We start from the raw sequence: 26,505 nt of genomic DNA, 5'->3' as shown, positions 1-26,505 counted from the left end.
GGGATTGAGATGAGAATATGAGGGGTCAAAGGTGGTGTATTTGGGTGATTATCACGTGATATTATAGAATAAATCTTTTCTAGAGCCGTCAATGAGTTTGCGCAGTGCGTTCTCCCTTCCGTGATGCTATTAATTGCTACTCTTTTTAAGGGTTCCATCGGCCTGGACATGCCGGAACCCAGGCGATAACGGGGTTTGAAAAAGAAGCAAAGACGTTGGGGAAGATTGCGCGATGAATGAAATATTTTCAACAAAGCCGGAGATTCGAAACCTAGTCACGAATTGTTCGGTGCCACAAAGCAGGTTGTAGAACCGCGTAAGATTTTCCTGGGTGCGCTTCACGACAAGATCGTCACCCCTTGCTGGCCGTTGCTGCAACTCATCTTTAGTTGAACTTTAACGTGAGGATTGTAGGAGTTGCAACGGCAGCCGTAGATGGGCTTTCTAGGGGGTATTTGGGTCGGGAAAAGATGGTGAGGGCTAAAAAAAGGGACTCCAAATAATTTTTCTACTAACACCTACCACTAAATGGTCTAAAGACGCCTCTACATTAGTTGTTAGACCCCTGGCAATAAGCTAAACCCAACCCATGCAAGGTTCACAAGGAAGGGGTCCTCCCCTTTTTTTAAGTCTTTGTTAACATAAAATAATCTATCGGTGGTATCCGGTAGAACTGTCTGTGCATGAACAAGGGGAGTGGGGTAGATGATGGACGGAGCTTTTTAGCCAATCTACTAGACACTTTGTCTTCTACACTCCTTCACCTAAATCGTCCCTACTTATTGATCAGAACGAGCCTATATGTACACTCTCACAGTGCACTCACTTGTTCGGACATGATTTCAATATAGTTTTACATGGGATGGCTTGTTTGAGTTTGGCCTGATGAATAGGAGACGCTATCCATGTATCGTACGGCTAGGTACCATCATCTGTGGGTGACCTGTCAAATGGGGGGTTGAATTAATAAATACGTGAATAATTGATGTCTGAACGGTTATACGAGTATTTCGAATCAACTTACTACTGTAGCACCGAATATGCTGGTGGCTTTCGTACCGCAGATCTATCGCCCTATAATGTAGAGATCCCCGTTAAAGTTGCGCTTGCAACTGCCAGACCTTTTGAAGGGCTTGTCCTGGGCTTGGTGTCATTATCAGGCAGCTGATAATGTGTCAAACGGTGGAGGATAAGCTTGCCACTACTCTTCCGTCTCGATACCAAAAATCATCTTCTTCCAAAATTGATAAAAAACCATTGCCGCTTATAATAACCTTTGCCAGGTTAACCTCAGCCCAAATCCCCTTGACGATCACCAACGTCCTCGGTAGGAAGGCCATCTTCCTCCCCTCACTCCCTCACACCACCGACCAAAGCCACAACCGCCATGGGACAAGCTCAAACTCGACTTGCGGACGAAGACCCCGAGGAAGCAAGCCGACGACGAGAGTCGTTTCTTCCCCAGGCGCCGCCCAAGAAACCCAAGGTGCCCCCTCCCTACGTATCCGATCCCATGATGCTCCCCAGCGACTCCAGCACCATTGACAGCAGTGCGTCGCTCGATAATCTCGACAACTACGAACTTCTGCAAGTTGTGGGTAGTGGAGCTTTCAGTAAAGTGAGAGTAGTCAGGCAAATGACCACCAACAATGTATACGCTCTGAAGTACTCTGTCCGAGAAGATATCGTCAAGCTGGGCCGGACACAATTGATGCTCAACGAACGCCGAATCCTGCTGCGACTGCAGCACCCATTTCTGTGCAATCTTCACCAGACCTTTTGCGACAGCGAGTATCTCTACACACTGCTGGACCTCATGACCGGTGGAGATCTCCGATGGCATATTGAACGCAAGACCTTTTCTGAGGCCACCATCCGCTTCTGGGTGGTCGAGGTGGCCTGTGCTGTGGCCTATTTGCACGAAAAGGGCGTTGTCCACCGAGATATTAAACCAGACAATATCATGCTGGATGAACTGGGACACGCTAGACTGGGAGACTTCAACGTGGCTTGTATGCTGCCGTATGGAGAGTACAAGACCGACAGCGGTTGTGGAACCATTGGCTACATGGCACCCGAGGTGGTCAGAGCGAAATACAACCATCTGGTCGACTGGTGGAGTTTGGGTGCGGTCTTCTACGAATGTCTGTATGGAACAGTGCCCTACAGATACCACTCTACTGACGAATATCGACGAATGAAGCTCAAGGAACACTCGAACTTGTTCCCCGTGACCCAACCTCAAGTCAGTATGGCTGCCATTGAAGCTCTGGATTTGCTGTTGACAGTAGAGGCTCAGTACCGCCTGCATGACGTGGACCAGCTGCTGCAACTCAGCTACTTCCGGGGATTCACTCGACTGGGACTCGAGAAAAAGCTCTACTCTCAACACATGGACAAGGGAGTCATGAAGGAAGGAATTGGAGGAACCAACTGGCAGGGACCGGTTTTTGTGCCTGACGCAGACGAACTCAACTACGACGAGAGTCTTGATGTCGAGGAGCTACTCATGCTGGACCGAAGTCTAGTAAACGACCGAGCCCAGGGTTTCAAGAGAAAGAAGTGGACGTCGTCAAACCGTGGTCAGGTCATTCTCGACGAGGAGTACGTGCCGTTCGAACGCAAGGCATCTCTCAATACGAGCATCTCGGCATGTGACCTGGTCACACGAAACTGGGGCAACAGAAACCTTAGCGGTAAAAGCAAAGTCGCCGGTAAACGACGAAGCGGGCCTGAGAGCGGAGTGGTCGCTATTGGAAAGGCCGGTAAGGGTTCCAGAGTACAGCCCATCAAGCAGTAACTCACCAACAGTAGTTTGGAACACCACCAAACAGGATTTTTGGAGACACACACTCTCTCCACTCGTATTTATTCATTGTACAATAGATTTTATCGCAGATACACTACAATTTATCAGTATATGGGTGTCCACGTACTAGAACCCTTCCGTCAACATTCATATATATTATCTATGAGTAGATCATCCTTGGCAATTCGTAATCCACTCATGCCTGTCATTGTACATCCACATCCTTCCTCATTACTCATAGGCAGCCAGGTTAAGGGGCACCGACGAACCCCGGCCACTGGCATACAGTTTTGTTTTACCCTCAAACCGTCTGGGCTTGGGCAGATCGTGAGCGTTTCTCCACTTCCACCGACTGTCGTCAATCTTGATCTGCGGCGGCTTGGAACCTCCCCCTCCGCCAGAGCTAGAGCCTACAGGCGTGCTCACAGCCCGTGGAGCGATGGTGTACGCCGACGTGTCGAGCGTTCGGATATTGTTTGATCCTAGAGTCGAAGTTCGCTGGACAACGTCCCTACGTCTGTTAACTCCTCCATTGGGAGGGGGAGGAGGGGGAGCTCCGTGACTGTGTCCTCCGTTGGAAGGTGGCGCAGAGGGAGGAGGGGGAGGAGGAGCACCATGGCTCCCACTGCTGCTTCCATCGTCCAGAATCATTGAGTGAAATTGATCTGTAGGGGGAGCAGGAGGCCCAGGAGGAGGCGGGGGAGCTCCAGAGGGCCGTCCTGGCGACGGAGGCTGTGCTGGAGGAGCTGGGGGAGCCAAACCAGGTGCAGCAGCCCCAGGAGGAGGGGGAGGGGGAGCTCCAGGCGATGCAGCAGCTGGTGATTTGGGCATGGGGGCTCCAAACATGGCAGGGCCTCTAGGTGTGCTCGGGGGTTCCGAGGGTGGAGCTGGGGGAGCTGGGGGAGCTGGGGGAGCTGAGGGAGCTGGGGGGAGGCCGGAGGCGGCGTGTGGGGTTCCAAAACTGGGGGGAGGACAGGGGCCTCCAAAACCTGGCTGGAGGAGCGGGGGAGGAGGAGCGGGAAGGGCCGCTGAGCCTGGAATTGGGGGAGGCGGCTCCTCCAGGCCACAGGCGGGGGCGCCGGAGGGGCTGGAGGAGGGGTGCTGGGGGTGCTGACTGAGCTCGCGATGCTAGACACTGACTGTGAAGGTGCGTGGCGCACTGACGGCGCCACAGAACCGGGAATGGGAGGAGGCGGGGCTCCAGGTGAAGGGCTCACGGATCGTCGCTGCCCAGGAGTAGGGACCGCGGGCTTCAAGCCTGGAGTAGGGATCTTGGGCTTGGGCTTGAGGGCCGGGGGACGTTTCGCAGGTTTTGGGGGAGGCTTGGGCGATGAAGTGCCCGGTGTAGGAGGAGCGGGAGCTCCATATGCGGGGGCTCCACCTGGAGGCGGAGGAGGAGGAGCTCCAAAAGTGGGAGCACCTCCTGAGGTGCTGACTTTTCCTGGCAGAGGCGGGGGAGCTCCTCCAGGAATAGGCGGGGGCACTCCGGGGGGGAGGAGGGGGGGGACCAGAAGATGCTGATGCACTTCTGTAGCTGGAGGCCACAGATGGAGCTCCCGGAATAGCAGGGGCGCCTCCAGGGGGAGCGGGAGGAGGCGGGGGAGCGAAACCTCCGGGGGCCGAGGGAGCTCCTGAAGTTTTTCGCAGCGACGGGATGGCTGGAGCCCCCCCTTGAGGTGGCGACGAGTTACCGCTGCTGCTGTGGTCGTCCGTCAAGCTGATGTTGCCTCCTCGCTTCTTGAGCTTGGGCATACCTCCAGCAAACAGGCCAGACATGTCTTGCTGGGCCATCGCCGGGGCTGAAGGGGCAGACGCAGCTGCAGGCGCCGAAGGAGCAGCAGGAGCTCCCATACCAGGAACTGCTGGTGCTCCCATGCCTGGAACGGCCGGGGCTCCCATTCCAGGCACAGCAGGAGCACCCATACCCATGCCCGGCACGGCAGGTGCAGAGGAGGGTCCCTTCGGAGCGCCTCCAGACAACACTCCTCCTCCTCCAGTCTGTGCTGCAGATCTGTCGTTTGTCTGTGTCTTCTTAAGTCGGCCCTTGTTGCCCTTGGTGATGTCGCTGAAGAGGGCGTCTCGAGAAGGAGCGCCCTTTGGAGGGCCAGCTTTGGGTGCTCCTCCAGACGACAATGCTCCAAATCCTCCTCCAGGAGGAGGTGGGGGAGGCGGTCCTCCAAAATCCGGGGGGGCGGCGGCGGGGGGGTGGTGGGGGAGGCTGGCATTGTGTGGTGATTAAGCTGTCTTTGGTGTCCTTCTCTGTTATGTGCAAGTAACCAACAATAAGAGCGTACTGTGTGCTGTGCGATATTATGCAAGCTGGATTAAGTTGGAGTTGGGAGTTTGCGGAGCCGTTGCAACTATTTCGGATATATTTATCTCCGGATACAAGTCGACTGTAGTGACAAATTGATGCTGGGGGAATGGAAGGGTTTATATGTGGGGTTTGGCTGTTGTTTTTGTCTCTTCAACAATATCGTCACGTGATCTACATCTTACCATGCTGATGTACTCACTACGTATTGCTGAACAAATATGGGTGGCTGGAAAATGAAATTTGCAACTCTAACTCAAGATGTTGATTACACTTGTCCATCTGTCCATGAGCATCTGGCGATGAAGATCGAATGGCAATGATACCATACTTTTGAATCCTCAATCGAATGAATGGACATCAATGAGACAAGTGGTACACACGCAATTGAAGTGTGTTAGTTACATATCGATGGGTATTCCGTTATTAGGACGCAATGAACACTTACCCAGCTAACACTCAACTAATCCATAACCCCACAACTCCTCATGTTGATACGACGGGGATACGACGCCTGCTTCTCTCGAGGGGGAAAAATAAGAATTAAAACTAATGAATTCGTATATAGAAACAGTTATTTGTACTGAATTCAACATAGTTCAGCCGTAGATGAGCTGATGTCCTAAGTTACATACTTGGTTGACATTTACTTGAAAAATAGTTGAGTATGAGGTGGACATAAAGCTCAATGATCTAGAAGTTCCAGGAATTGGGAAAGCATTTCAAGAGATAGACAAACAAGTTACAAATAATACTAACGACGACCTCTTCTCAAATAGTAATTTATTGAGATATCGGCGTTGTGGGATTGCGCTATGTTTAATTTGTTGTTAATATAGTTAGATTTACTTAGGAAAAGCTACTCCCGCAGATAGTGTGCTTCGTCTTACATCTTACAGTTGGAGCGGCTTATAGTCGTGATTTAAGGTAGTGACAAAACATATATATAGAAACTCGAACTCATATTGTAGGGACTTGAAGGGAAATAATATTACACCAAGCAATACGAGCCCAAATCGTGAGACAGGCATTTATCACAAGTCTCGTGACCACAGAAACTATCATATAACTGAATCACATGGATCCCGTCCACCTCCAGCTCTCCACAATCACTTTGTTTCGTCTCTCCCCCAAATTGGCTTCATGATGCAGCTGCATGCAGTGTAATTCTCTCCTCCAAGATCACCACAGGGTTCGACACTAATACACATCTACCACACTGTGACACAATGGCGAAACCCAAGAATAAAAACAAAAACCGCGTCAAAACAGCCACGTCATCGACAACGTCTACAGGTGCCACGAAGCAGGAAATGGCCTACCCCGAGGGTCTTTCTGCCGAGGAACGTGCCAAATATCAAGCGGCATTGCTTCCTCATGGAACCCTCGTGGCAGGCATCAGATCGAGTGACACAGACGAAGCTGTCCGACAAGGAGCCGAGGAGGTACTTTCTCTCAACTACTACTGCCAAACCGAAGATCTCTCCTCCAAGCACAATGCCTCCATAACCTCGTTTGGATTCCACAGCTCTGTTTGTCACTACAGTGCCCATGATCTCAAGCTTCTGGGCATCCCTCAGTTTGTGCCCGGATGCCACGAGCCAGGCTTATTTTTGGCCATCTATGAAGAGATTCAAAAACGATACAACCCGACATATCTTGATGAGAGACTCAAACTGAATCTGTTTGACGTCTTGCACCATTCCAACCAGGCCATTGCTGCGCAGTTCACTCTCACGATAATCAGCAAGAAGGAAAAGACGTTTGGGCTCAAGGGAACGCCATGTCTCAGACACTACTACGAGCAGGTGACGAGCGAGATGCCGTGGTCAGAAGTCAAGTTGCATTTTGTGGAGCGGTTCCGGTTCTTCACGTGCAAGTACGACTATCTTCTGTACCTGGACGAGTGCCTGGGCGAGATACGGCTGCAGTGGGGCAAACATAGACGTTTTTTCAACCACGTGAGAGGCTGGTTGAATGCAGTGGAGGCAGTCCAGCCATTTGATGAGACTGACAGAGCTGACGTGCTTAAGGCCATCTTCCTGCTAGTGCCTTACGACCGACAATACTTTTGCATGCCCGAAGATATAGATACCAGTGACGCACCATACGAAAAGAGGGTGGCCGACTGTCTGGATGCATATGAGGCTCGGTGCGATTATCTGATGAAAGAGTTTGACAAGGAGATTTATGACAAGCGGTTGGCAGAAAACAAAAAGCCGCGTCCTGTCAAGACTATAGAGCTGGGAGAAATGGAACAGTGCAATGATAGCTCCTGTCCAGGCTCCACTGATGTCATTATCGACGAGGTGGCTACGGGGTGTCCGCAGCACGAAATGGATGACTACGTGGCTGGAGAGACATCCGATGGTGCTATTGTTTGTGCGTCTCTTACTCGGGCTATTAGAAATCCCACTAAACTGGATCTCGATGCTCCCCATTGTCACGTCCACATTGGCTTTTCTGCAGACGCTCCTGCCTTGAAGGCCCTTGTATCGACTGGTACGTTTGCGTGTTGCATCAAAAAGAGCGTGGTGGAAAATCTTGGTCTGGGTGATCAGGTTACCAAACTAAAGTCAGCCGAGTACATTCCTAGCGGCGGTGGTCCTCTTAGATTCGAGTCTGTGTTGAATCTGCCACTGTGGTTCCCTTCTGGCCATCTAAAGATCAACCGCTTTGTTATTGTCGACGGTCTTCCTGTCCCTATGATCATTGGTTCCGACTTTGTGCACTACCACGATGCCATGGTGACCCTCCGAGGTTACAGTCTGAGCAGCGATGCCCCTTCGTGTCCCAGCTACATGAGAGTTCTGCCTAGTGAAGATGGAGAGCCCAACAAGGGCACTTTTACCACCGCCAAAGCGGCGTTCCTCAGCTCCAGTTAGGCTCCACCCGCCCCTTCATAATTATATTTATTAGTCTCTGTACCATACCACCGTTATTAGCAGCTTGACTTGTAGGTAGCTCCGATCTCTAGGGCCGTTTCAGAAGGCACACAAGGCACGGCATCTACACCAGCAGGCCCATATTGTGACCCCCGCCACGCCACGTGGGATGTCTAACCCAGGCAAAGTTGCGCGACAGAAAATCCCCCTACGAACTCAGAAGCTGTCAAAAAGGACCGCCCCTGTCTACTCGAGCTTCTAGACTCGTTCTAAGATGCACATGGAGACTCGGCCTTTTTAGTCTGTTAATATCTTACTTTTTATACGAGTAAGTATTAATATAACGGATGTATATAACTGGGTGCGGAGAATGAAGAATCGTTACTGACCATGGACCTACAGATATACGCTCTCTGCGAGGAGCTTGAGCGCAACCCTCCTTCTAATGACCCGAAAAACGACTACTTTTGCGACCACCAAGACTCCCCGGACGAGTGTGATATGATCGAATCTCTGGACTGGCAGTTCAAACAGCTGTTGCAAACAGAGCTGTTGCCGTACCGGGTCTCTTGTTCGTCAGGAGAAGCAGACAAGCTCGCGCATCTACTGCGGACCAAAGAGGAGTACATCCAGCTGTGTGTTTCCCGGCTGTCACATATCCGCAGTAGTATGTTCAAGGCCATCAACCACGAGCCGCAGCTAATCCGGCTAGCGGCCAGATACTACATGGAAAAGGAAGCCTTGGTGCGAAGGTTGGGAGAGCTAGTGCGAGACATTCCTGAAGGGGAGCTGCCACGCGACCTTGAAGGGTTGAGAGAAGAGGATATTCGGGGGATTTTCAGCATGCCTTTTGGAAGAGAGAGGACCGAGAGGGTTGTCGGTGTGTTGAAGAGACATGCCAGTGGGGTGGTGTAGTCACAGTCAACGGGTGAGCAGATCGGTGGACACACACACACACACACACACACACACTATGGAGACAAGTGAAACATGCGACACATGCGTATTCTGTTTGAATTCCACTTAACAGCCTATCACTCTGCAGTTACAAGTACAAGTACGGTACAGTACGCACAGCAGCTTCAATCTTTCACCTCCACTACACGCAGATTGACGTCTAGGTGCATCAATCTGCGTCAACCGAACGGGATAAGTAATTAGCGGAAATAAACAAACACTAAAGCGCCCGGATCTTGGTCTATAGACACGGGCCATTGTTAGCTCGAACTCTGTGATCTGTATAATAGGACAGTGTAGATACATTGTAGTAGATACATTGTAGTAGAAACATTGTAGTAGAAACATTCTTAGATCTTATATTTAAGACTGTATCATGAGGTGTGTACTCCTTCGGTGACCATTGACTGGCAGTATGATAGTGACATCTGTTATCTGATGAATGCTTACAGTCCAGTAGGTACGAGTAGCTGTATGATTTGACACCAAGAGAGTGTCATTCGAGTCTCAGCAAAAGAAATAACTACAAGTGGAAAGAAGTTCTGTGGTAAAAAGCGTCACTGCTTCGATATCCAGTTTTCGGTAGAACACAGTAGTCGCCGTGGCAAGCCACACTGCATCGCTCAGACATCCCTGCACTTGTACCGGTACTTGTAATTACTGTAGTTACTTTACCCTCAGACTATAAGATATTGTAATGTACGCGAACTATAGCTACTATACTGGCTTATTCCACCGGTTATTATACCACCTCCATAAGTGGTTTGGTTCGACCGTTTTTATCTGCGTTGTGCTTCACAGTGTACAGTACATACCGGTGATAATAATATCACGCCTGATCGCCAGAAGTAATATTCATCGTATCTGACAATAATTATTGATTGTAGAGACCAGACAAAAATATCAGGACCAGCAGTGCAGTACGTACAATCTGGTCCTCTAGCCCACCAGCCCAGGATTTCAAACTCCCAGTCTCGCGCAACTAGAATGGAACAAAGAAACAACTACTGGCCAACTAAATACTGTAGTCTCCACGGACACCAGATTAAGCATATTTCTGTCGTATTCCGGCGACAAGGAGCATTTTACGTAGAGGGCTTGGGGGCAAGGTGGTTGTGCAAGGTGACCGTGCTTGGGACGTGATTCGAATGCTCAAATAAAGTGTCAGCAAAGTACCTACAGTAGTTGTATTATTTGTGTCGCCAGGGATATTTGTGATCGAGTCCAAACAGACAAGAACCATGCTACTTGGTACGAGACTCATACATGCCAGGCTCTGCATTTTTATTTTTTTTCTGCATATGAAGTTTCTCGGAACTCAAATGAACAGTAAGTATAACATAAAGAATATATGACACTTGGCAAAAAACATACTGTTGCCGCAATATGGCTGTATGCCTCTCACAGATCGAACTCTCGAACTCCTCTCGACTTGACCAAGTCCTCTAGGCCATTGCAAGATGGTGCATTGTGGAGGTATAAAATCTCGTGTCAAGGTTCTGGCGGTGAATATCAGGTACGGTATGTACCAGTACTTACAGTAACTGGACCAAGGAATCAATTTGTCCAGTTCAACGCCCAAAAGACTAACCAGGTAGTTGCCACGAAGACTCCTGGAGCTATTGCTTCACGTCCTCTTAACCCAAATCACGCACTCTACAACCATTATTTGCACCCGTATAGATTTTCTTTCATGCGATTATCATTCAAGATCTCGCTACGCTCGCCACTTGTTGTGTCAGTCATAAATCATATACATACTTCCTAATCCTTCTTCAGACCAGGAATAAGAGCAGCTCGCTCAGGAGTCAGAGTACCCGGCTTGCCGAAGTTCTCGTCGATATCCAACAGAATCTTGAGGGCGTTTCTAGATCTAATGTGGTGCACGGGAGACTGGGGGATATCGGAGGAGGAGGGGACCTTGTATCCTGCCTCGGTGGAAGCTCCGTGGCCGGGCAGAGGCAGCAGGTTATGCAGCATCTCGTAGGCAGCCAATGTGCAACCGAACTGGGGTGACGAACGCAGCACTCGAGCGGCTCCTCCCTTGAAGAAGGCAGCGGGACCCTCTTCTCGCAGAATGGTTGAGAAGGCGTGTCTCAGGCCAGTGTATGAAGTCTCGCCGGATCGTGCCTCGACCTGGAGACGGGTCTTGATGACATCACAGGGAGTAGTCAGGTAAGCAGCGGGCATACCAGCCACAGCACCGGCCACCAGCAGCTGCCAGATGGGGAGCTTGTGGTTGGGACCCTCGCCGAAGTAGTCCTTTTTGAGATGAGCATAAGTAGGGAAGTAGATGGCCGAGAAGGGAACATCTCGCAGCAGACACGCCGAGGCACCCTTATAGAGACCCACGAGACCCAGATTTCGCACGATCCAGATAGCAGATCGCTTGGGGGCGTCGGTGTGCTTGGCAACCTCTCCCTGGATCTGGAGTCGAATCTTCACAATCTCCAGAGGGTTGGTGAAGACGACCTGGCAGGCACCAGCGGTTCCACCAGCAATAATTTCCCAGGGCAAGGTGATGTTTCCGTTCTTATCGGCGGCCTTGCCTCGCACGAGATCATTGACGGTCAGCTTGATGGCCTTTTCGGGTGCCACACCGACCAGCTGAGGTCCCAGACCAGAGTAGAGGCCTCGAGGTCCCTCACGGGCAATAACCTTCTTAAAACAATCCCACGAGTTCTTGTAAAGCAACTGCTGGCCAGGAGTCGAGGCTCGCTGGTTCTGCATTCGGGTCTTCACCAGATCAATGGGGTAGACGACAGTAGCTCCAAAGGCCCCAGCCATAGCTCCCAGAGAAAAGTTGTAGACGGACTCAAACACTTCTCCGAGAAAGGTGTGGGGCGAGGTGAGCGCGTTTTTGGCAGCGTCCACCTTCTTTCCGAGGCTCTTGGCGTACCGTGCCTCGGGCGACAGCCAAAGAGGATCAAACGCCTGCTTGAATGATTCGACGGAGATCTTCTCGCTGCTCAGGGAGGGCGAATCGCCCAGAGATGACAGCTTAAAAAGAATGTCAACTTCCAGAGGACTCAGCAGAGAGCCCTTTGTGTTCTTGCTGGCGGCGTCCATGAACTGGATTCGGTCCACCTGGCCGTCGGGGCTGTTTTTGGTAGCCACAACGGTAAGTTTGTCGATGAGATCGGCGTGTCGGATCACATTGAGCAGGGCTCGGACCTGTGCGTACGAGATTTTATTGGTGTCGTTACCATTCACCTTGGCGTCACACACGACATGGAGATTGTTGAGGAGTTTATCCGACAGTTTGTGGGAAGCGGCCTTTCGAATGATCTCCTCGAACTGCAATCGATCGATGAATCCGGTGCCATTGGGGTCGTAGTGGCCAAAGGCCTGTCTCACACGTTCACCAAGAAGACCGCTGAGCATCTGGGAAAACATGGGGTACGACATGGGGGTTCTGTTGTCGGGCTTGCCGGCGTAAAGAGACACCCATTTGCTGGTCCAGTCGAACGGCAATGCGTCCTCGGATTTGTGCTCGTCGTAGGTCTTGACAAAGTCGTCAAAGTTGACGGCGCCCTGTCTCTGGGTGTCAAATAGCTTGAATGCAATCTGGTACTCGGCGTCGGGCTGGCCCAGAAGCGACACAAACGCGTTCCAGTCGGCCTCGGTCACCTTGCCGGTCTTCTTTCGATCAGCAACCTCAAACAGCACGGCGTAGCTGTTTCGGCTGATTTTCGAGTAGTCCTCGGACTGAGGAGCAATGGCCTCGACGAAGTCGTCAATGTTCATGTACGCGCCATTGGCGTCCGATTTCGATGCGTTGGAGGCGAAGTCCGTCATTGGAGAGTAGTACTGACGGAAGGTGAGGAAGAGTTGAGTCGTGGACACCACAGAACAAGTAGGTATGTAAGGTCCGGGTAGTGGGTAGTAGGTGCACTCTATTGTCGGCCAAAATAGGTTTCGACAATTTCACAGATTTTTCGGGTCAACTTTATTGGGCCGAGGTGGTGGAGGAGGTATATGACGACAACTGTGGGTGCTGAGAGACTGGTAAATTGTGCTTGTGGCGTGGGGGTCATCCGACGGGTCATCTGATGAGTCTGATGTTGTTTTTCCGCGTCCACGTTGCCCAGCGGATACAATACCTTGGGTCTCTATCCACACTCCCCTCATTCCTATTATCTCCGCTTAACTGAAAAAAGAGCTTATGCAAAATTAAAAAACCTAGACTTCCTTGTTGTCCATGTCTTAGTATACACACAAGTGAGATATTTGTCACCTCTGAGGTAATTTCAATGGGGGATCGAGCGGGTGATACGAGTCATAAAACATTGGACTCATAAGCACACGACAAAAACGTCGGCATGACCCCCCAGCTGACGCCCATAGTCACCTGTATCGGTCCACAAGTAACGCCCCACATTACACTCCCCAAATGCATGTGAGCCCTAGAGGAGGGGTAATGAACTTTGTATATGAACGAACGAGCAGACGAAGACACGATATGGGGGAAAATCCAGACGAGATAAATGTAGGCTGAGACTCGCATTTTGTTCATCACGTGATTTTATACCCTGTGGTCAAAATATAGACCTCCAGGGCCATCCTAACCTCGTCGTTTCCCTCCTCCGATACCGCTCACGTGATTTGACTCATAGTTTTAGATTCACGAGTCATCACCGTTTAACCGACCCGTCGGAGTTAAGGATGAGGGGATCTTGTGTGGTCAGAATAAAAGATGCCCCATTAGGCGAGCCTTTTTACAGCGCGTTGAGATATTATCCGCGCGAGGTGGTTGCTTTGACAACGGAGGAAAAATAACGGCCTTTGCGGCTGGGACCCCCAAAAACGACGTCCAAATCCACACATGTGTCACATTCGTGAGACCGCGTTGGTTTCCCCCATTGGGAAGTCCGATGTCGGAACGTACCGGGGAATGTCGGGATTAATCGGAGAGTTACGTGGCTCCCCCAAAAGCAAAGACCCAAAGAGAAAAGGTTCAAATGCGGGCTTAAGGAATTGAACGGAGGAGCGGGTATACTGTAGTGTTAAGAGGCGATGAGATGAGGGGATGCATCGAGAGACAGAGAGGAGGTGGCACTGTAGCCGCAAATATGGGGTAAATCGGTTATTGATAGTTAGTCTACAGGAACGGCTGGAAGACAATGATTCGTCTTTCACATATTGTACAAGTATTGTTGTTATCTATGGCTCTATCCTCGTTGCAAGTATGTACAGTACTGAAGAGTGTACGGTGCGACCAGTACACCGTGCGTAGAAGTAAGTTGTCGATACACCACTACATACTGTACTGTACTCCCTCTGTTAGAGTCACTTCATAGCTATATAATGATAGAAATGTGAAACATACACGGCTGAAAGAAGAAGAAGAGGAAGCCCTGGGCTGCGTCAATATTGGTGTAATAGCCGTGACCCCTCAAGGATGGACTCGAACACTGTGTTTCTCTTCTCTCTAGTGTCGGCTCGGCTAATGTCTAAACTAATTATCTGACTAAATGACAATAGCTTACTCCAATAGCTCAACTAAAACCGTCTAGATGGTCCAAAACTATTATCTCAAGTTCTGGACCGAAGAAATGGTGAAAAAGGTAGCAGTGACCCTTTCACATTGGACACTCTAAACTGACAATCTTTCACTACAGTACTTTTTTTGGAGTCGTTCTTTGTACTCGTTACTAAGCATGCATCTTGAATCGAAAACGTGCATGGTGATGCAGGATTGCCATGATGTGAGACTCCAATACGACCAAACAACTAAACAACACAACCACTAACATCGACCAGATAACAGCAAAGCAAGTCTTTCGAGCGACTGACAGATTAAGAGTGCCACAGACACTCGATACTTACCTCTGATCTTCTACTAACCTCTATCTGAGGTCACCACAACACCTACAATAGCCTGAAAGGACCCTAAGTCATAACATCATCTCTACACATGGTCCTAGTACCCCCACTCAATTTCGCCTTTGTGGCGGACGGAATATACCGGTCTGGTCATCCCCTGCCCATCAACTACCCGTTCCTCAACCAGCTGGATCTCAAATCGATCATCTACTTTGGCGACAGAGACATTGGCGACAACCAGGACTACATTGAGTGGGCCAAGAGCGAGGGAATCACACTCCACTACTTCCATGTGAACTCGGCCAAGGAGCCTTTTGTGGAAAACGACCCCGAGGCCATCAGACAGGCTCTTCAGATTCTGCTGGACAGACGCAACTTCCCCATTCTGGTGCACTCCAACAAGGGCAAGCACAGAATAGGCGTGCTGGTGGGCGTCATGCGAAAGATTCTGCAGGGCTGGTGTCTGGCGGGCATCTTTGACGAGTATTCAAGATTCGCGGCGGGCAAGGGAGACTTGGATGTCGAGTTTATCGAGACATTCGAGACGAAACTGCAGTTTGACTTGAATTATGCCCCAGAGTGGTTGGCTATACAATAACGGTAATACTGGCGAAAGGTCAGGAGTGGACAAAAGCTGGACCTGAATTGCGGAAAAGACTGACCGTAGGTAGGGTGGACAACAGCGTAGGTCGTTCTTCTCGAGAATGAGACAATGGAGCTACTAATGGTGGTGCAACAGCTGATTCAGGTCGTACTCGTAAGGGTGACTTGGTGAGGGTAACTTGCGAGGAAATACAAGAAGACGAGACAAGGCCAGGACTCGACGTCGACTTGATTGCGCTATCACTACTCTACCATACTTATAGCATCTGTAGCTTCAGTGATGAAAGAGTAAGTCAGCGGGTATCATTGGGCAATATCTGCTCAGGTGCTTTCAGGTCGCGGTTCGAGATCTCAAAGAAAATAACATCATATAATACTGAACCAAACATGATAGAAAAGTACATACTGTACTCGTAGACTACAAGTACTGCTTGTCGGTAAAGCGGTAGTGGTTGGGGGAGTGAGTAATCGTAGCTAGCTGTGTACTTTGACAGCTTGTTGATACATTCATGGTAAAGGAAACCCTCATCAACTGCAATCTCTGTCGTAATGAGACTATGATATCACCAAGGTGGTTCTTTACATTCTCTCGGTCATCCGCTGGAGGTTGTTTGAGATTAGTTAGAGCTGGTTCACATTAGGTGGACATTGAACAGTGCTTTCCTTAATACAAGTAGACGCTCACAATGGATAAAGAGGACTCTGTCTTTGACAACCAACAACCATCATTCCACTGTGCCATCGGCTTGATGTCGAAATGTCACCGAATCCAAGTCTGAATGAGGACAAAATTTGTTAGTTTTTTACTTGACACATTACTTAGGACATTGCTACAGGACCAATAATGGGCCCCCATTTGCAACCACAGATAACACATCCTGGCACTGGTGTATGACGGGAAGACTATACACCACACCACACCAATATGCACTGTGGCTACACTTTGTTGAGCGCATATCGAAAATATGGACGTGGATAACAGGACTGAAAATCTCTCATGTGGCGGGATTTTGATGCGGAAAAAACATAGCCACGTGTAAAAACAAGAATTACAATGATGCAGACACCCCAAAGTCGAATATATTCAACCAATCACTCTCCACAAGCATTTTGCTATGTCTCCCTCCACTGCTGGAAACCTTATTTGAACATAGTCAAAATCGAGTACGTGGCACAACCATAACGTACAGGCGACTGTTTTGAGGGGTAAAACGCAACCGAGGAGGTGGCACACATCCCAGAATGCGTATGGATATGGGAGATGGAAAATAGATTGTTCTGACTAATCAACCAAAGACAGCTTACATAATACTTCTGCTGTGGTGAAACGGCGGCAACGGGAATCTTCCCTTCACAACATCACTCCTCCCAGGCAGGGCTATTGTCGTGTTGGGCATTTAGCTACAGTAATGCCAAAAAAGTTTGAAGTCATGCAGTGACAGAACAACTGAAGAATGTTCGCAATGAGATGATGAGAAGGGCTGGGAACGATTTCAATTGATTGATGGGGACAATGGTAGGTTTGTTTGCTCCTAATCTATGTCTAATCACGTGATCTGGTCTTATCTGATGAAACAACACAATATATGCCATGCACTGGCAATGTCTATCTGTCAGGCTTCCAGACTTGCGTTGTAAAAGTTACTCTTACTTGCTGTGAGCTGACGGTGTCGGATGAGAAAATACACAGCGGTGTAGACAAAATTTTACCGGGGAAAACAAAAAATGGCAAATGCTCCGTTTCTTGTGATTTCCAGCCTCTCGCTAAACCCATTCTGGACACTGGGGAAGCACTAAGAACAGCTTCCGACAGTGTATCATGCTACACTAGCAGCCCAACTTTAAAAGCTGGCGGTATAGAGAGGTCCGATACATTGCAGTGCGCGTCGCGAAACTTTTGCTTCTCTCTTTTCTCTTTTTTTTTTTCTTCCTCTCTCAGCTTCAGACGGCCGCGAAACGCAGAAATCAACGTGTTTTTGATCAGACGGGTCCCGATTCTTTGTCCGCTTCGCCCTCTGATTCGATCTGTCAATCGACCTATTAATCGATTTGTTCACCGACCTGTTTCACGACTACTCACAACCATGCCTGCCAGGATCATCACTTCGGATGACGAGGACGACCTCATGCCTCCCTCTCGACCCTCCACTGTCAAGCGAGTGAAGGACGAAGACGACGACGACGCGCCTGTAGTGAAGAAGGTCAAGAAGGAGTCCTCTACTCCTAAGGCTTCTCCTAAGGTGAAGAAGGCTACCACCACCACTAAGGTTAAAAAAGAGAGCACAACCAATGCCAAAAAGGCCCCTGTCAAGAAGACCACCACAACTACCATCAAGAAGGACCCTGTGAAACAGCAAACGGTCAAGAAAACCACCATCAAGAAGGAGACGGTCGGAGCCGACGGCAAGATCAAGAAGGAGGAGACCGAAGAGGCCGAAGATGTGTACAAATGGTGGGAGAATGACAACCAGGACGATTCCATCAAGTGGGAGACTCTAGAGCACAAGGGAGTCATGTTTCCTCCTGAATACGAACCATTGCCCAAAAATGTGCTCATGAAGTACGACGGAACTCCTGTGGTGCTCCCCCATGCTGCTGAGGAGGTTGCAGGCTTCTTTGGAGCCATGCTGGAAACCGACCACGCCAAGAACCCGACTTTCCAGAAGAACTTCTTCAACGACTTCAAGGCGGTTCTCAAGGAGAGCGGGGGCGCTAAGGACAAGGATGGTAACAATGTGCAAATCAAAGCCTTTTCCAAGTGCGACTTTTCCGACATGTACGCTCACTTTGAAAAGATGCGGGAGGAGAAGAAAGCCATGAGCGCCGCGGAGAAGAAGGCAATCAAGGCCGAGCGAGACAAGATCGAGGAGCCCTTCAAAGTGTGTCTGCTCAACGGCCGAAAGGAACAGGTTGGCAACTTCCGAATCGAGCCTCCGGGTCTATTCCGTGGCCGAGGAGCCCACCCCAAGACTGGTAAGCTCAAGCGTCGAGTCATGCCCGAGCAAATCACCATCAACATTGGCAAGGGCGTTCCTGTGCCCGAGCCTCCTGCTGGACACAAGTGGGGGGAGGTGCGACACGACAATTCGGTTGCATGGCTTGCCATGTGGCACGAGAACATCAACAACTCCATCAAGTATGTCTTGTTTGCTGCAAATTCGTCTCTCAAGGGAATGTCCGACTACAAGAAGTTTGAGAAAGCCCGAGAGCTCAAGAAACACGTCGCTACCATCCGAAAGGACTACGAGAAGGAGCTCAAATCAGAGGCCATGTTTGAACGTCAGAGAGCCACAGCCATGTACCTGATTGATGTGTTGGCTCTGCGAGCTGGAGGAGAGAAGGGAGACGATGAGGCCGACACTGTGGGTTGTTGTTCTCTTCGATACGAACACATTACTCTCTCTCCGCCAAACATCGTGGAGTTTGATTTCCTCGGTAAGGACTCCATTCGGTACCACCAGGAGGTCGAAGTGTCTCCTCAAGTGTTCAAGAACCTGCGCATCTTCAAGAAGGCCCCCAAGAAGGTTGGAGATGATATCTTTGACCGTCTGGACCCTTCTGTGCTTAATAAGCATCTGCAGAACTACATGCCTGGTCTCACCGCCAAGGTTTTCCGAACCTACAACGCTTCCAAGACCATGGATGACCAGCTGGCTCTCATTCCCAACGAGGGAACTGTCGCTGAGAAGCTCGTCAAGTTCAATGCTGCCAACCGAGCCGTTGCCATTCTGTGTAACCATCAAAAGACCGTGTCCAAGACGCACGGCGAGTCGGTTGGCAAGATTGAAGACCGAATCAACGAGGTGGTGTGGCAAAAGTGGCGTCACAAGCGAATGTTGCTAGATCTCGAACCAAAGCTGCTCAAGAAGGAGCCCAAGCTGTTTGAGGATCTCGACGAGCTGTCCAAGGAGGAGAAGACTGCTTGTGCCAATCGACTTCTTGAGAAGGACTCGGAGCGATGGACAAAGAAGTTTGAGCGGGACAACGAGAAGCTGGTGGCCGAGAAACAAAAGCCCAAGCCCAAGTCCGAGCTCAACGCCAAGCTCAAGGACCTCGCCGACACTAACAAGCAGTATCTCAAGGAGATCAAATCCAACAAGGTCGAGGGTAAGGGAACTGTGGAGAAGCTACGTGCCCAGGTAGAGAAGCTGGAGACCCGGGTAACCACGATGCGAATGCAGCTCAAGGACAAGGAAGACAACTCGTCTGTGGCGCTGGGCACCTCGAAAATGAACTATATTGATCCTAGATTGACAGTCAAGTTCAGCAAAAAGTACGACGTGCCCATTGAGAAGCTCTTCACCAAGACCCTACGGGACAAGTTCCAGTGGGCCATTCAGAGTGCGGACGAGGACTGGGAGTTCTAGCTGTATGTATGTTATAGATAAGTTATTGTAGATTACGAAAGAACGGGAATAACCTACCGTAGATGGGGAACGGACAACAAGTCCCGGTACAGTACAGTACTCGTACCGGTACAAGGATGTCGTACGATTGATTCAATGGGAAATAATGCAGCAGCGACCGGAGCAAATTGGCGTAATGGAGACGATTGGCCGTAGGTGAGGCATAAACAAGAACCACCATCTGGCTGTATATTGAGTATAAAGGTAATATTCGATTGAATTTTGCCCTCCTCAGTCCTGTCATTCACACGATGTTATCTGATGGAGGTCTTACGGTTCACACCCACAGTACCAGTCATGACCCAGAGTTGTATCTATATATGTATCTCTATCGGTGTCTCAGGTTCCATCCCTGGTCACCAAAAGTCATTACTTCCACTCAAGATCTTACCAAAAAGTCAGAATGCGCCATTGATGAGCAACTTTTGAGTCGCGAGAACCAAAAAAAAAAATAAGCTACAAAACAAGGTGTATACATACATGTAGATGGCGCAGTACACTTGAGACAATGCACGAGGAGGTTATATACGGCACAACTTCGGTACATTCGGTACGATACGAGTATGTACTTGTACTACAAGTGAGTAGTAGACTTCTTTGGGTCGATGTTTTCAAGATTTCGGACGGTGAATTTTGTCTGGTGACAGGTTGATGACACACAAGTGTCCTCCAATCACCAATCATCCCTGGTGTGTGTATCAACTGCATTGGCACCATGTCCATCAGCCAGGGACTTGCAAGTAGGACATTGTCATGTGGATTGATGCTTTGAATCACATCTTAGTTTGATTAGTATTTGAAAAAAAATTGCGAGGATCACTGAAGCCAGTGTGTACGTACCGGGATTGGTATAGTAGTGTGTACGGAGGATGCGGTCAGCTTCACCACGGTGCCAACTGGAGTATATTATTGACCATTGTGCGCTGTTGCTGCTTCGACCACCAAGGTCAACCCGGAACAGATATTGCAGAACCCCCCAATTGTATACTCTTACATAACTCGCTAAAAATGTTCATTTTCAGTTCCGTGGTTCCGATGTTGCATCCGATACACAAGGTTGAGATGACGATCTAATCCTATTGATGGAAAAGATTGATTTATCTGATTAGCTGAAAAACCCAAAAGAATCTCTGGAGAAGGATAAAATCAGGGGACAGGCACGGTGCCTTGTCTTGGCATGCGCCTAGCCTCGGAGGCCCTGCCAAGACGGGAATGGGTGACGCCCAGAGCTTGGATACTTGTGTCAGTTTATAAAGTCGTACAGGGGCCGACGGAAGGGCAGATCGATTACTGAGCGTCAAAACCAACATGAAGTTCACCCTTCTTCTCGCCGTTGCTTTTCTGGTCACCCTGGTAACTGCTTACAGAGATCATCCTGGTGATCATGTCCTTCTCGTCACCAGTACTGTTCAGGGAGCTACTGGCAAGTTCAATTTTGATTTCAAGCCTGTTAAAGGCTTTGGAGCAGCTTACTACCAATCGAGATGGGATAACAAGCCGTTCATTCAGACTCGAGCCATCTGGTACCGTGCCGTTCTTCCCGATGATGAGCAATGGAAGCGGGCTTTGGACAAGGACATTATCCAGATCTACAACAAGCGGGGAATGCTCAACCTCACCATGGATGACATGATGGAGGTCTACGAGAACGGAACCAAGTATGCCGTATCCAACCAGAACACCTCTGCAGTTCTTCATGCTCCTGTCGCTTTCAATCAGACTGCTTATGATGAATACTTTCCTACTGTGCATGAATTCCTGAAACAACTGGATCTGGGAACCTACTACGGAGCTGGTCTTCTTTCATGGTGGATGTTAATCTTTCTGGTTGGAATGGCCTCTAATCTCGGAAAACATGCCTTTTTCGGACTCTACCAGAAAATCAAGGGTCACAGGTTCAGAAAACATGTCTCTATGCCTGCTCTGTGGGGATACAAACACTGCCAGCCTGCAGGAGGATATCTGGGAGGCTTCATCAGTATGTGTACTCCTACCCGAATGCAGGCTCTCGTGGTCCTTGGATACCTGATTATGGCCTTCATCTTCTTGTTCACTCAGTACAATCTGTTCACACCCAACTTTTACTGGAAAGCCCATGGAGACCAGCTGGCACGATACATTGCCGACCGAACTGGAATCATGTCTTTCACCCAGGTACCCATTGTGTTTTTGTTTGGAGGAAGAAACAACTTCTTCATGTGGCTTACAGGCTGGTCTTTCGATACCTTCAACATCTACCACCGGTGGACCTCTCGAGTCATGATTTTGTATGCCGTCATCCACTCCATTTGTTACTCGTATCTCCAACGAGATTTCTTCAGCGTGGCAGCTTCACAGTTCTATTGGATCATGGGAACAGTAGCTACCATCTGTGGCTCTTTGATTCTGTTCCAAGGTTTGCATTTCTTCCGGTCTAGGTGGTACGAGACTTTTCTTGTCATCCACCTCATCCTCGCTGTGGCCTTTATTGTGGGACTGTGGTATCACTGTGTTACTCTTGGCTGGATGCAGTGGGTCTACGCTACTATTGCCGTCTGGGCGTTTGACAGAGCAGCAAGAATCGCTCGCATCATCTGGTCAGGAGGGGTTGTTAAAGGAGATTTTGAACTTGTGGACTCAGACCAGCTCATTGTCAAGGCCGAGATGGAGTACTCCAACTGGTGGAAAATCTACCCTGGAGTTCACGTCTATATTTACATTCTCAACGGTAAGTTCTGGGAGTCTCACCCGTTCACCGTCTATCAAAGCCCCTATGCTCTGGAGACTGGTAAGATGACGGTGCTTCTTAAGGCCAAAGAAGGCAAGACTCTATCTTTAGCCAACCTCCTGGCAAAAGGTGGAGGATCCAGGCGACTGAAAACGTTTATTGAGGGGCCTTATGGTGCCAAGCACCCCATTGGAAAGTACGACTCCTCAATTTACGTTGCTGGAGGAATCGGTATCACTGCCACTTACTCGTACGCAGTGGATGTCATTCAAAAGAGTACAGCCAAGAACCTCATCTTCACCTGGGTTGTGCGGAATGATACGTGTCTCACCTGGTTCAAAACCGAACTGGACACTCTTCTGGCAGATACAAGAGTCGAGGTCAATCTCTATATCACCGGTGGCGGTGGTGCCAATGCTCTGGCTTCTACAGGTTCTGAGTCTGATTCCAAACACTCTGAAAAGTCTACTTCACTGACTAACTCTTCTCGTCTCAATATCATCTATGGACGACCCGATATGCTTACTGAAATGCCAGCCTACGTCGAACGGTGTCCTGGTACTACAGCTGTGGTGGTCTGCGGCCCTCCTGTTCTCAACGACGATATCCGACTATCTCTGGTTCATTCGACGGATTGTACCAAGGTCGATTATTATGAAGAGGCTTTCTCTTGGTAAATATAACAAAATACAACAGCCAAAATTGCTAATGATAATGCTTTGTATACTCTTATAGTGCATACCGTACTGCAGGTTATAACTACGATTCTTCAATAATTCTAACTCTCTTAATAAATAACTGATTTGTTACTTGGGATATTAGTTTTCACCATTGTGGACTTGTAGCTGTCACTTTCATGAAAAGCAACAACAATGATACCAGCAACAACACTCCTCTAACAGTCATGTTTATATCTAAGGCATGTATTTAAAGTGCTCTTAACAACCCCACACTGGATTTATTCTCATAGATCCTCTCAGGCTCTCGCAATAAGACAAATCAAAAATGGTCACGTGGTCTTCATATCACGTTCTATTGACCCAATAAGGTTTTGTTTTAACCTTCCGATATAGTGTAGGGGCTATCACATCACGCTCTCATTCTGAGAACCGTGGAGACCGGGGTTCGATTCCCCGTATCGAGTCTTTGGTTTCCGGCCATATCCCTGGTGAAAATACGGCTTCCCGTCCGATTAAGCCATAGTCAAGCACCAGAAAAGCCTAGTTAGGTATTGTAAGTGGAAGAACCATACGAGAATCCTGGGTGCTGTAATCTTTTTTTTTCGAACCAAATGATTATTCCGTTTTAGCATTTCCTTGTTTTAGCCTCCTCATTATTCGCCACATGAATGAGACAGATTCCACTTTTTTCAGACGAAAACTTCGATATAGACACCCTACTTTCTCCCCACAAATATTATGGTATCATGCATTATTAAGTTAGCTAATTTAATGACACAACAATTGTTGCGCGGAGTCTCTGAGCCTCTCTAGTTAAGGAGACCCTCAAAGTACTGGTACACACGCACCAACTTTTCCTGAAGATTCCAGTGTCCCTCTCCTGCGTGCATGCAGGCCTCGTCCAGCGTCCAGTGGTGGAACATCTTGTCGTCGTCGATGAACATCATGGATTGACCACAGTGGCTAATGACCATCTTGCAGTGATCCTCAAAGTTAAACTGGAACGAGTCGTTGGACAGGTGAAAGACCACGAATCCGGCCGACCGCTGCCAGCTCAGTACCCACACCATGTCCAGGCCAATCTCCTTCTCGTCCTCCACCATACACAGATGGTCGTTCATGAATTTGTGGAACTGCTTGACGAGCTTGATTCGGTGCTTGTGCTCGGCAGGATATTGTGTGCTCGTGAAGGTGTCAATAGACCAGTTGCTCTTGGGATTGCTTCGGGTGGCCACGTCCTTTGCCTCCTGCTCCATCACCACCTGGAACAGATGCTCCTCGTACCGCATGTCCATAAGAATGGTTTTTTCCTGCTCCATGAGAACGCCGACGACGTTGGACGACAGCTGGTAGGCAAATCCAAACTTGTTGGAGTAGTCCACCCACTTGGAAATGAAGATGGTCTTCTCGTCTGCCCGGCCACTGGAGTTGTGGTGTGAGGGTCCACTTCGGAGTTGCCTGTCCAGTGCCTCATGAAAGATTTTGAAGAGCTGATTCTGGGGTTTGAGGCTCATAGACTGAGGCACGTTCTCCATGACTCGCCGGTCGGCTTCAATCGCCTGGGGACCCTGGGGATCGGGTTTGACGTCAACCATCTTGTACTTCTCCTTGGTGGAAGCCGGAGACAGAGACTGGGGGAGAATCTTGGCTGGCTGGTCGGCCTCAACGTCCTGACGCTCAATTGTGACGGGAGGAGATGTCGATCGGGGTGCCAGGTGTCTGCTATCGAGTCTGGCGGCAATCTTGATGGCCTCAAAATTCTTGTGTGACTGAGTGTAGCTGACTCGGGTTTCAGGTTGTCTCAGCTTAGCAGCCTGAGGATGAATGGAGGCGGGGAAGTCAGTGAAGAAGAATGGGTGCTTGAGAATGTTGGCCAGGTTGATACGCTGGTGAGGATCTCCAACTAGCATCTGTCGAACAAGATCCTTGCATTCGCTGCTGATAGGAAGATCGGCGGGAAACTTCCAGTCGTTCTTCTTGATTCGCTGGTAGATGGTCTCCACGTCCTTGGACTGGAATGGAGGCTTACCTGTGACCATGGTGAATAGAATGACACCAGCAGACCAAATGTCGACCTCAAACGAATGGCCCTTATGCTTGCCAGCAAGAACCTCGGGAGCAATGTAGTTGGGGGTGCCACAGATGGTGACCCGTCGGTCGGTGGGCTTGTCCAGAACCGTAGCAAGTCCAAAGTCTCCAATCTTGACATGCATGTGCTCGTCGAGGAAGATATTGCCGAGCTTGAGGTCTCTGTGGATGACTCGTCGTCTGTGCATAAAGTTGATAGCGCCGAGAATCTGCACCATGTAGTACTTTGCCTCGCCCTCGGTAAATCCCTTTCGGGCCCGCAGCATCTCCATCATGCTCTGGTTGGAGCACATTTCCAGAAGAATGTACACATTGTGGTCGTCTTCAAAGCAGTCGACGAACTCGACAATGTTGGGGTGCTTTAGCGACTTGTGGATCTTGATTTCCGCCAGCAGCTTGTTTTTCGTCTTTTCGTTGCGCACGCTCTCCTTGGCCACCGTCTTGGCAGCGTAGGTCTTGCCAGCATCATTCTTCACCTGGAAACATCTAGCGAAACCACCCTCGCCCAGACACGAGCCCCGGGCGAAGTGGTCGCCGGTTCGACTCTTGATGAGAGAAGGAGGAGTCTTGCACAAGCTGGAAAGCTTTTCCTTTTTCCGGGGAGTCTTGTGAGTAGCGGCTGTGGGAGCTCTGGAGGAGGCTGTAGGGGCAATGGCGGCAGCGGCGGCAGCAGCATGGGCACTGCTCACGGCGGGCTTGCTGCTGGGATTGTAGTAGTTGCCCTTGCCGGTGTAGTACGGGGTTGTTGGTTGTGGCTGGTTCTCCGAGGTGTACTTGTTGTTGTGATAGGCGTCGTTGTTCTCCTTGCCTGCCCGCAGCTTCATGGGGTTGACGACATTGTCTCGATGCTCGCTGCCCAGAGGCCTCAAGGGATCTGGTCGCTTGAACATCTTCTTTTATTTTTTTGGGTAATTGGTGACCGAGTGTCAAGATGGTGATGTAGTGTTGTGTGTTCAGTGGTAGGCCATGGCCCAGTGCTTATATTGTTCGGCTTCAGTTGGGTTATTGCCATATTGGGCATTAGGTTCGGGGGTTGTCACAGCAACATAGTATCGAAACAACAGAAGGAATGAGGTTGAAGAAGGTGAATTTGCGTCAAATTGGCGTGGAAAGGGCTTCAATGGACTGTCGTGGTTCTGGTGAGTCCATTGGCAGTGTTGTTATCTACCTTCCGGGTTTGATTCTGCCCCAAAATCAACACTTTCCAAATCATCAATTCTGTCAAAACAC

The 26,505-nt window shown here is 49.5% G+C and overlaps 10 protein-coding genes and 2 non-coding genes across 12 annotated transcripts; 8 read left to right on the top strand and 4 right to left on the bottom strand.

Annotated features, from left to right (window-relative positions):
* Positions 1-1,387: 1,387 nt before the first annotated feature.
* YALI1_D34643g (uncharacterized protein) lies at positions 1,388-2,800 on the top strand (the record flags this gene model as incomplete). Its single annotated transcript, XM_503305.3, has 1 exon — positions 1,388-2,800. The coding sequence occupies one exon, from the start codon at positions 1,388-1,390 to the stop codon at positions 2,798-2,800; it is 1,413 nt and encodes a 470-aa protein (XP_503305.2).
* A 240-nt stretch (positions 2,801-3,040) lies between these two features.
* Positions 3,041-3,655, bottom strand: YALI1_D34621g (uncharacterized protein; the record flags this gene model as incomplete). The annotated part of the gene is made up of 1 exon (XM_503304.3): positions 3,041-3,655. The coding sequence occupies one exon, from the start codon at positions 3,653-3,655 to the stop codon at positions 3,041-3,043; it is 615 nt and encodes a 204-aa protein (XP_503304.2).
* A 282-nt stretch (positions 3,656-3,937) lies between these two features.
* On the bottom strand, positions 3,938-4,738 carry YALI1_D34610g (uncharacterized protein; the record flags this gene model as incomplete). The annotated part of the gene is made up of 1 exon (XM_068282873.1): positions 3,938-4,738. The coding sequence occupies one exon, from the start codon at positions 4,736-4,738 to the stop codon at positions 3,938-3,940; it is 801 nt and encodes a 266-aa protein (XP_068138974.1).
* A 1,614-nt stretch (positions 4,739-6,352) lies between these two features.
* YALI1_D34594g (uncharacterized protein) lies at positions 6,353-8,008 on the top strand (the record flags this gene model as incomplete). Its single annotated transcript, XM_503303.2, has 1 exon — positions 6,353-8,008. The coding sequence occupies one exon, from the start codon at positions 6,353-6,355 to the stop codon at positions 8,006-8,008; it is 1,656 nt and encodes a 551-aa protein (XP_503303.1).
* A 390-nt stretch (positions 8,009-8,398) lies between these two features.
* On the top strand, positions 8,399-8,923 carry YALI1_D34573g (uncharacterized protein; the record flags this gene model as incomplete). The annotated part of the gene is made up of 1 exon (XM_068282872.1): positions 8,399-8,923. One exon carries the CDS (start codon positions 8,399-8,401, stop codon positions 8,921-8,923), a length of 525 nt encoding a protein of 174 aa, XP_068138973.1.
* Positions 8,924-10,729: 1,806 nt separating this feature from the next.
* On the bottom strand, positions 10,730-12,763 carry YALI1_D34529g (uncharacterized protein; the record flags this gene model as incomplete). The annotated part of the gene is made up of 1 exon (XM_503302.3): positions 10,730-12,763. The coding sequence occupies one exon, from the start codon at positions 12,761-12,763 to the stop codon at positions 10,730-10,732; it is 2,034 nt and encodes a 677-aa protein (XP_503302.2).
* Positions 12,764-14,882: 2,119 nt separating this feature from the next.
* Positions 14,883-15,389, top strand: YALI1_D34508g (uncharacterized protein; the record flags this gene model as incomplete). The annotated part of the gene is made up of 1 exon (XM_503301.3): positions 14,883-15,389. The coding sequence occupies one exon, from the start codon at positions 14,883-14,885 to the stop codon at positions 15,387-15,389; it is 507 nt and encodes a 168-aa protein (XP_503301.1).
* Positions 15,390-16,980: 1,591 nt separating this feature from the next.
* Positions 16,981-19,761, top strand: YALI1_D34487g (uncharacterized protein; the record flags this gene model as incomplete). Its single annotated transcript, XM_503300.3, has 1 exon — positions 16,981-19,761. The coding sequence occupies one exon, from the start codon at positions 16,981-16,983 to the stop codon at positions 19,759-19,761; it is 2,781 nt and encodes a 926-aa protein (XP_503300.3).
* Positions 19,762-21,108: 1,347 nt separating this feature from the next.
* YALI1_D34446g (uncharacterized protein) lies at positions 21,109-23,184 on the top strand (the record flags this gene model as incomplete). Its single annotated transcript, XM_503299.2, has 1 exon — positions 21,109-23,184. One exon carries the CDS (start codon positions 21,109-21,111, stop codon positions 23,182-23,184), a length of 2,076 nt encoding a protein of 691 aa, XP_503299.2.
* A 386-nt stretch (positions 23,185-23,570) lies between these two features.
* On the top strand, positions 23,571-23,651 carry YALI1_D34422r. Its single transcript has one exon. It is a non-coding gene; the product is annotated as a tRNA-Glu (tRNA).
* A 5-nt stretch (positions 23,652-23,656) lies between these two features.
* YALI1_D34421r lies at positions 23,657-23,781 on the top strand. Its single transcript, XR_002432127.3, has one exon. It is a non-coding gene; the product is annotated as a 5S ribosomal RNA (ribosomal RNA).
* A 215-nt stretch (positions 23,782-23,996) lies between these two features.
* YALI1_D34395g (uncharacterized protein) lies at positions 23,997-26,165 on the bottom strand (the record flags this gene model as incomplete). Its single annotated transcript, XM_503298.2, has 1 exon — positions 23,997-26,165. The coding sequence occupies one exon, from the start codon at positions 26,163-26,165 to the stop codon at positions 23,997-23,999; it is 2,169 nt and encodes a 722-aa protein (XP_503298.2).
* Positions 26,166-26,505: the final 340 nt, after the last annotated feature.

Source organism: Yarrowia lipolytica, chromosome 1D, assembly GCF_001761485.1.
Source record: "Yarrowia lipolytica chromosome 1D, complete sequence".
NCBI lineage: Eukaryota > Fungi > Ascomycota > Dipodascomycetes > Dipodascales > Yarrowia > Yarrowia lipolytica.
Note: the sequence above shows the minus strand (reverse complement) of the source record. Positions and strands in the feature narration are given on the sequence as shown.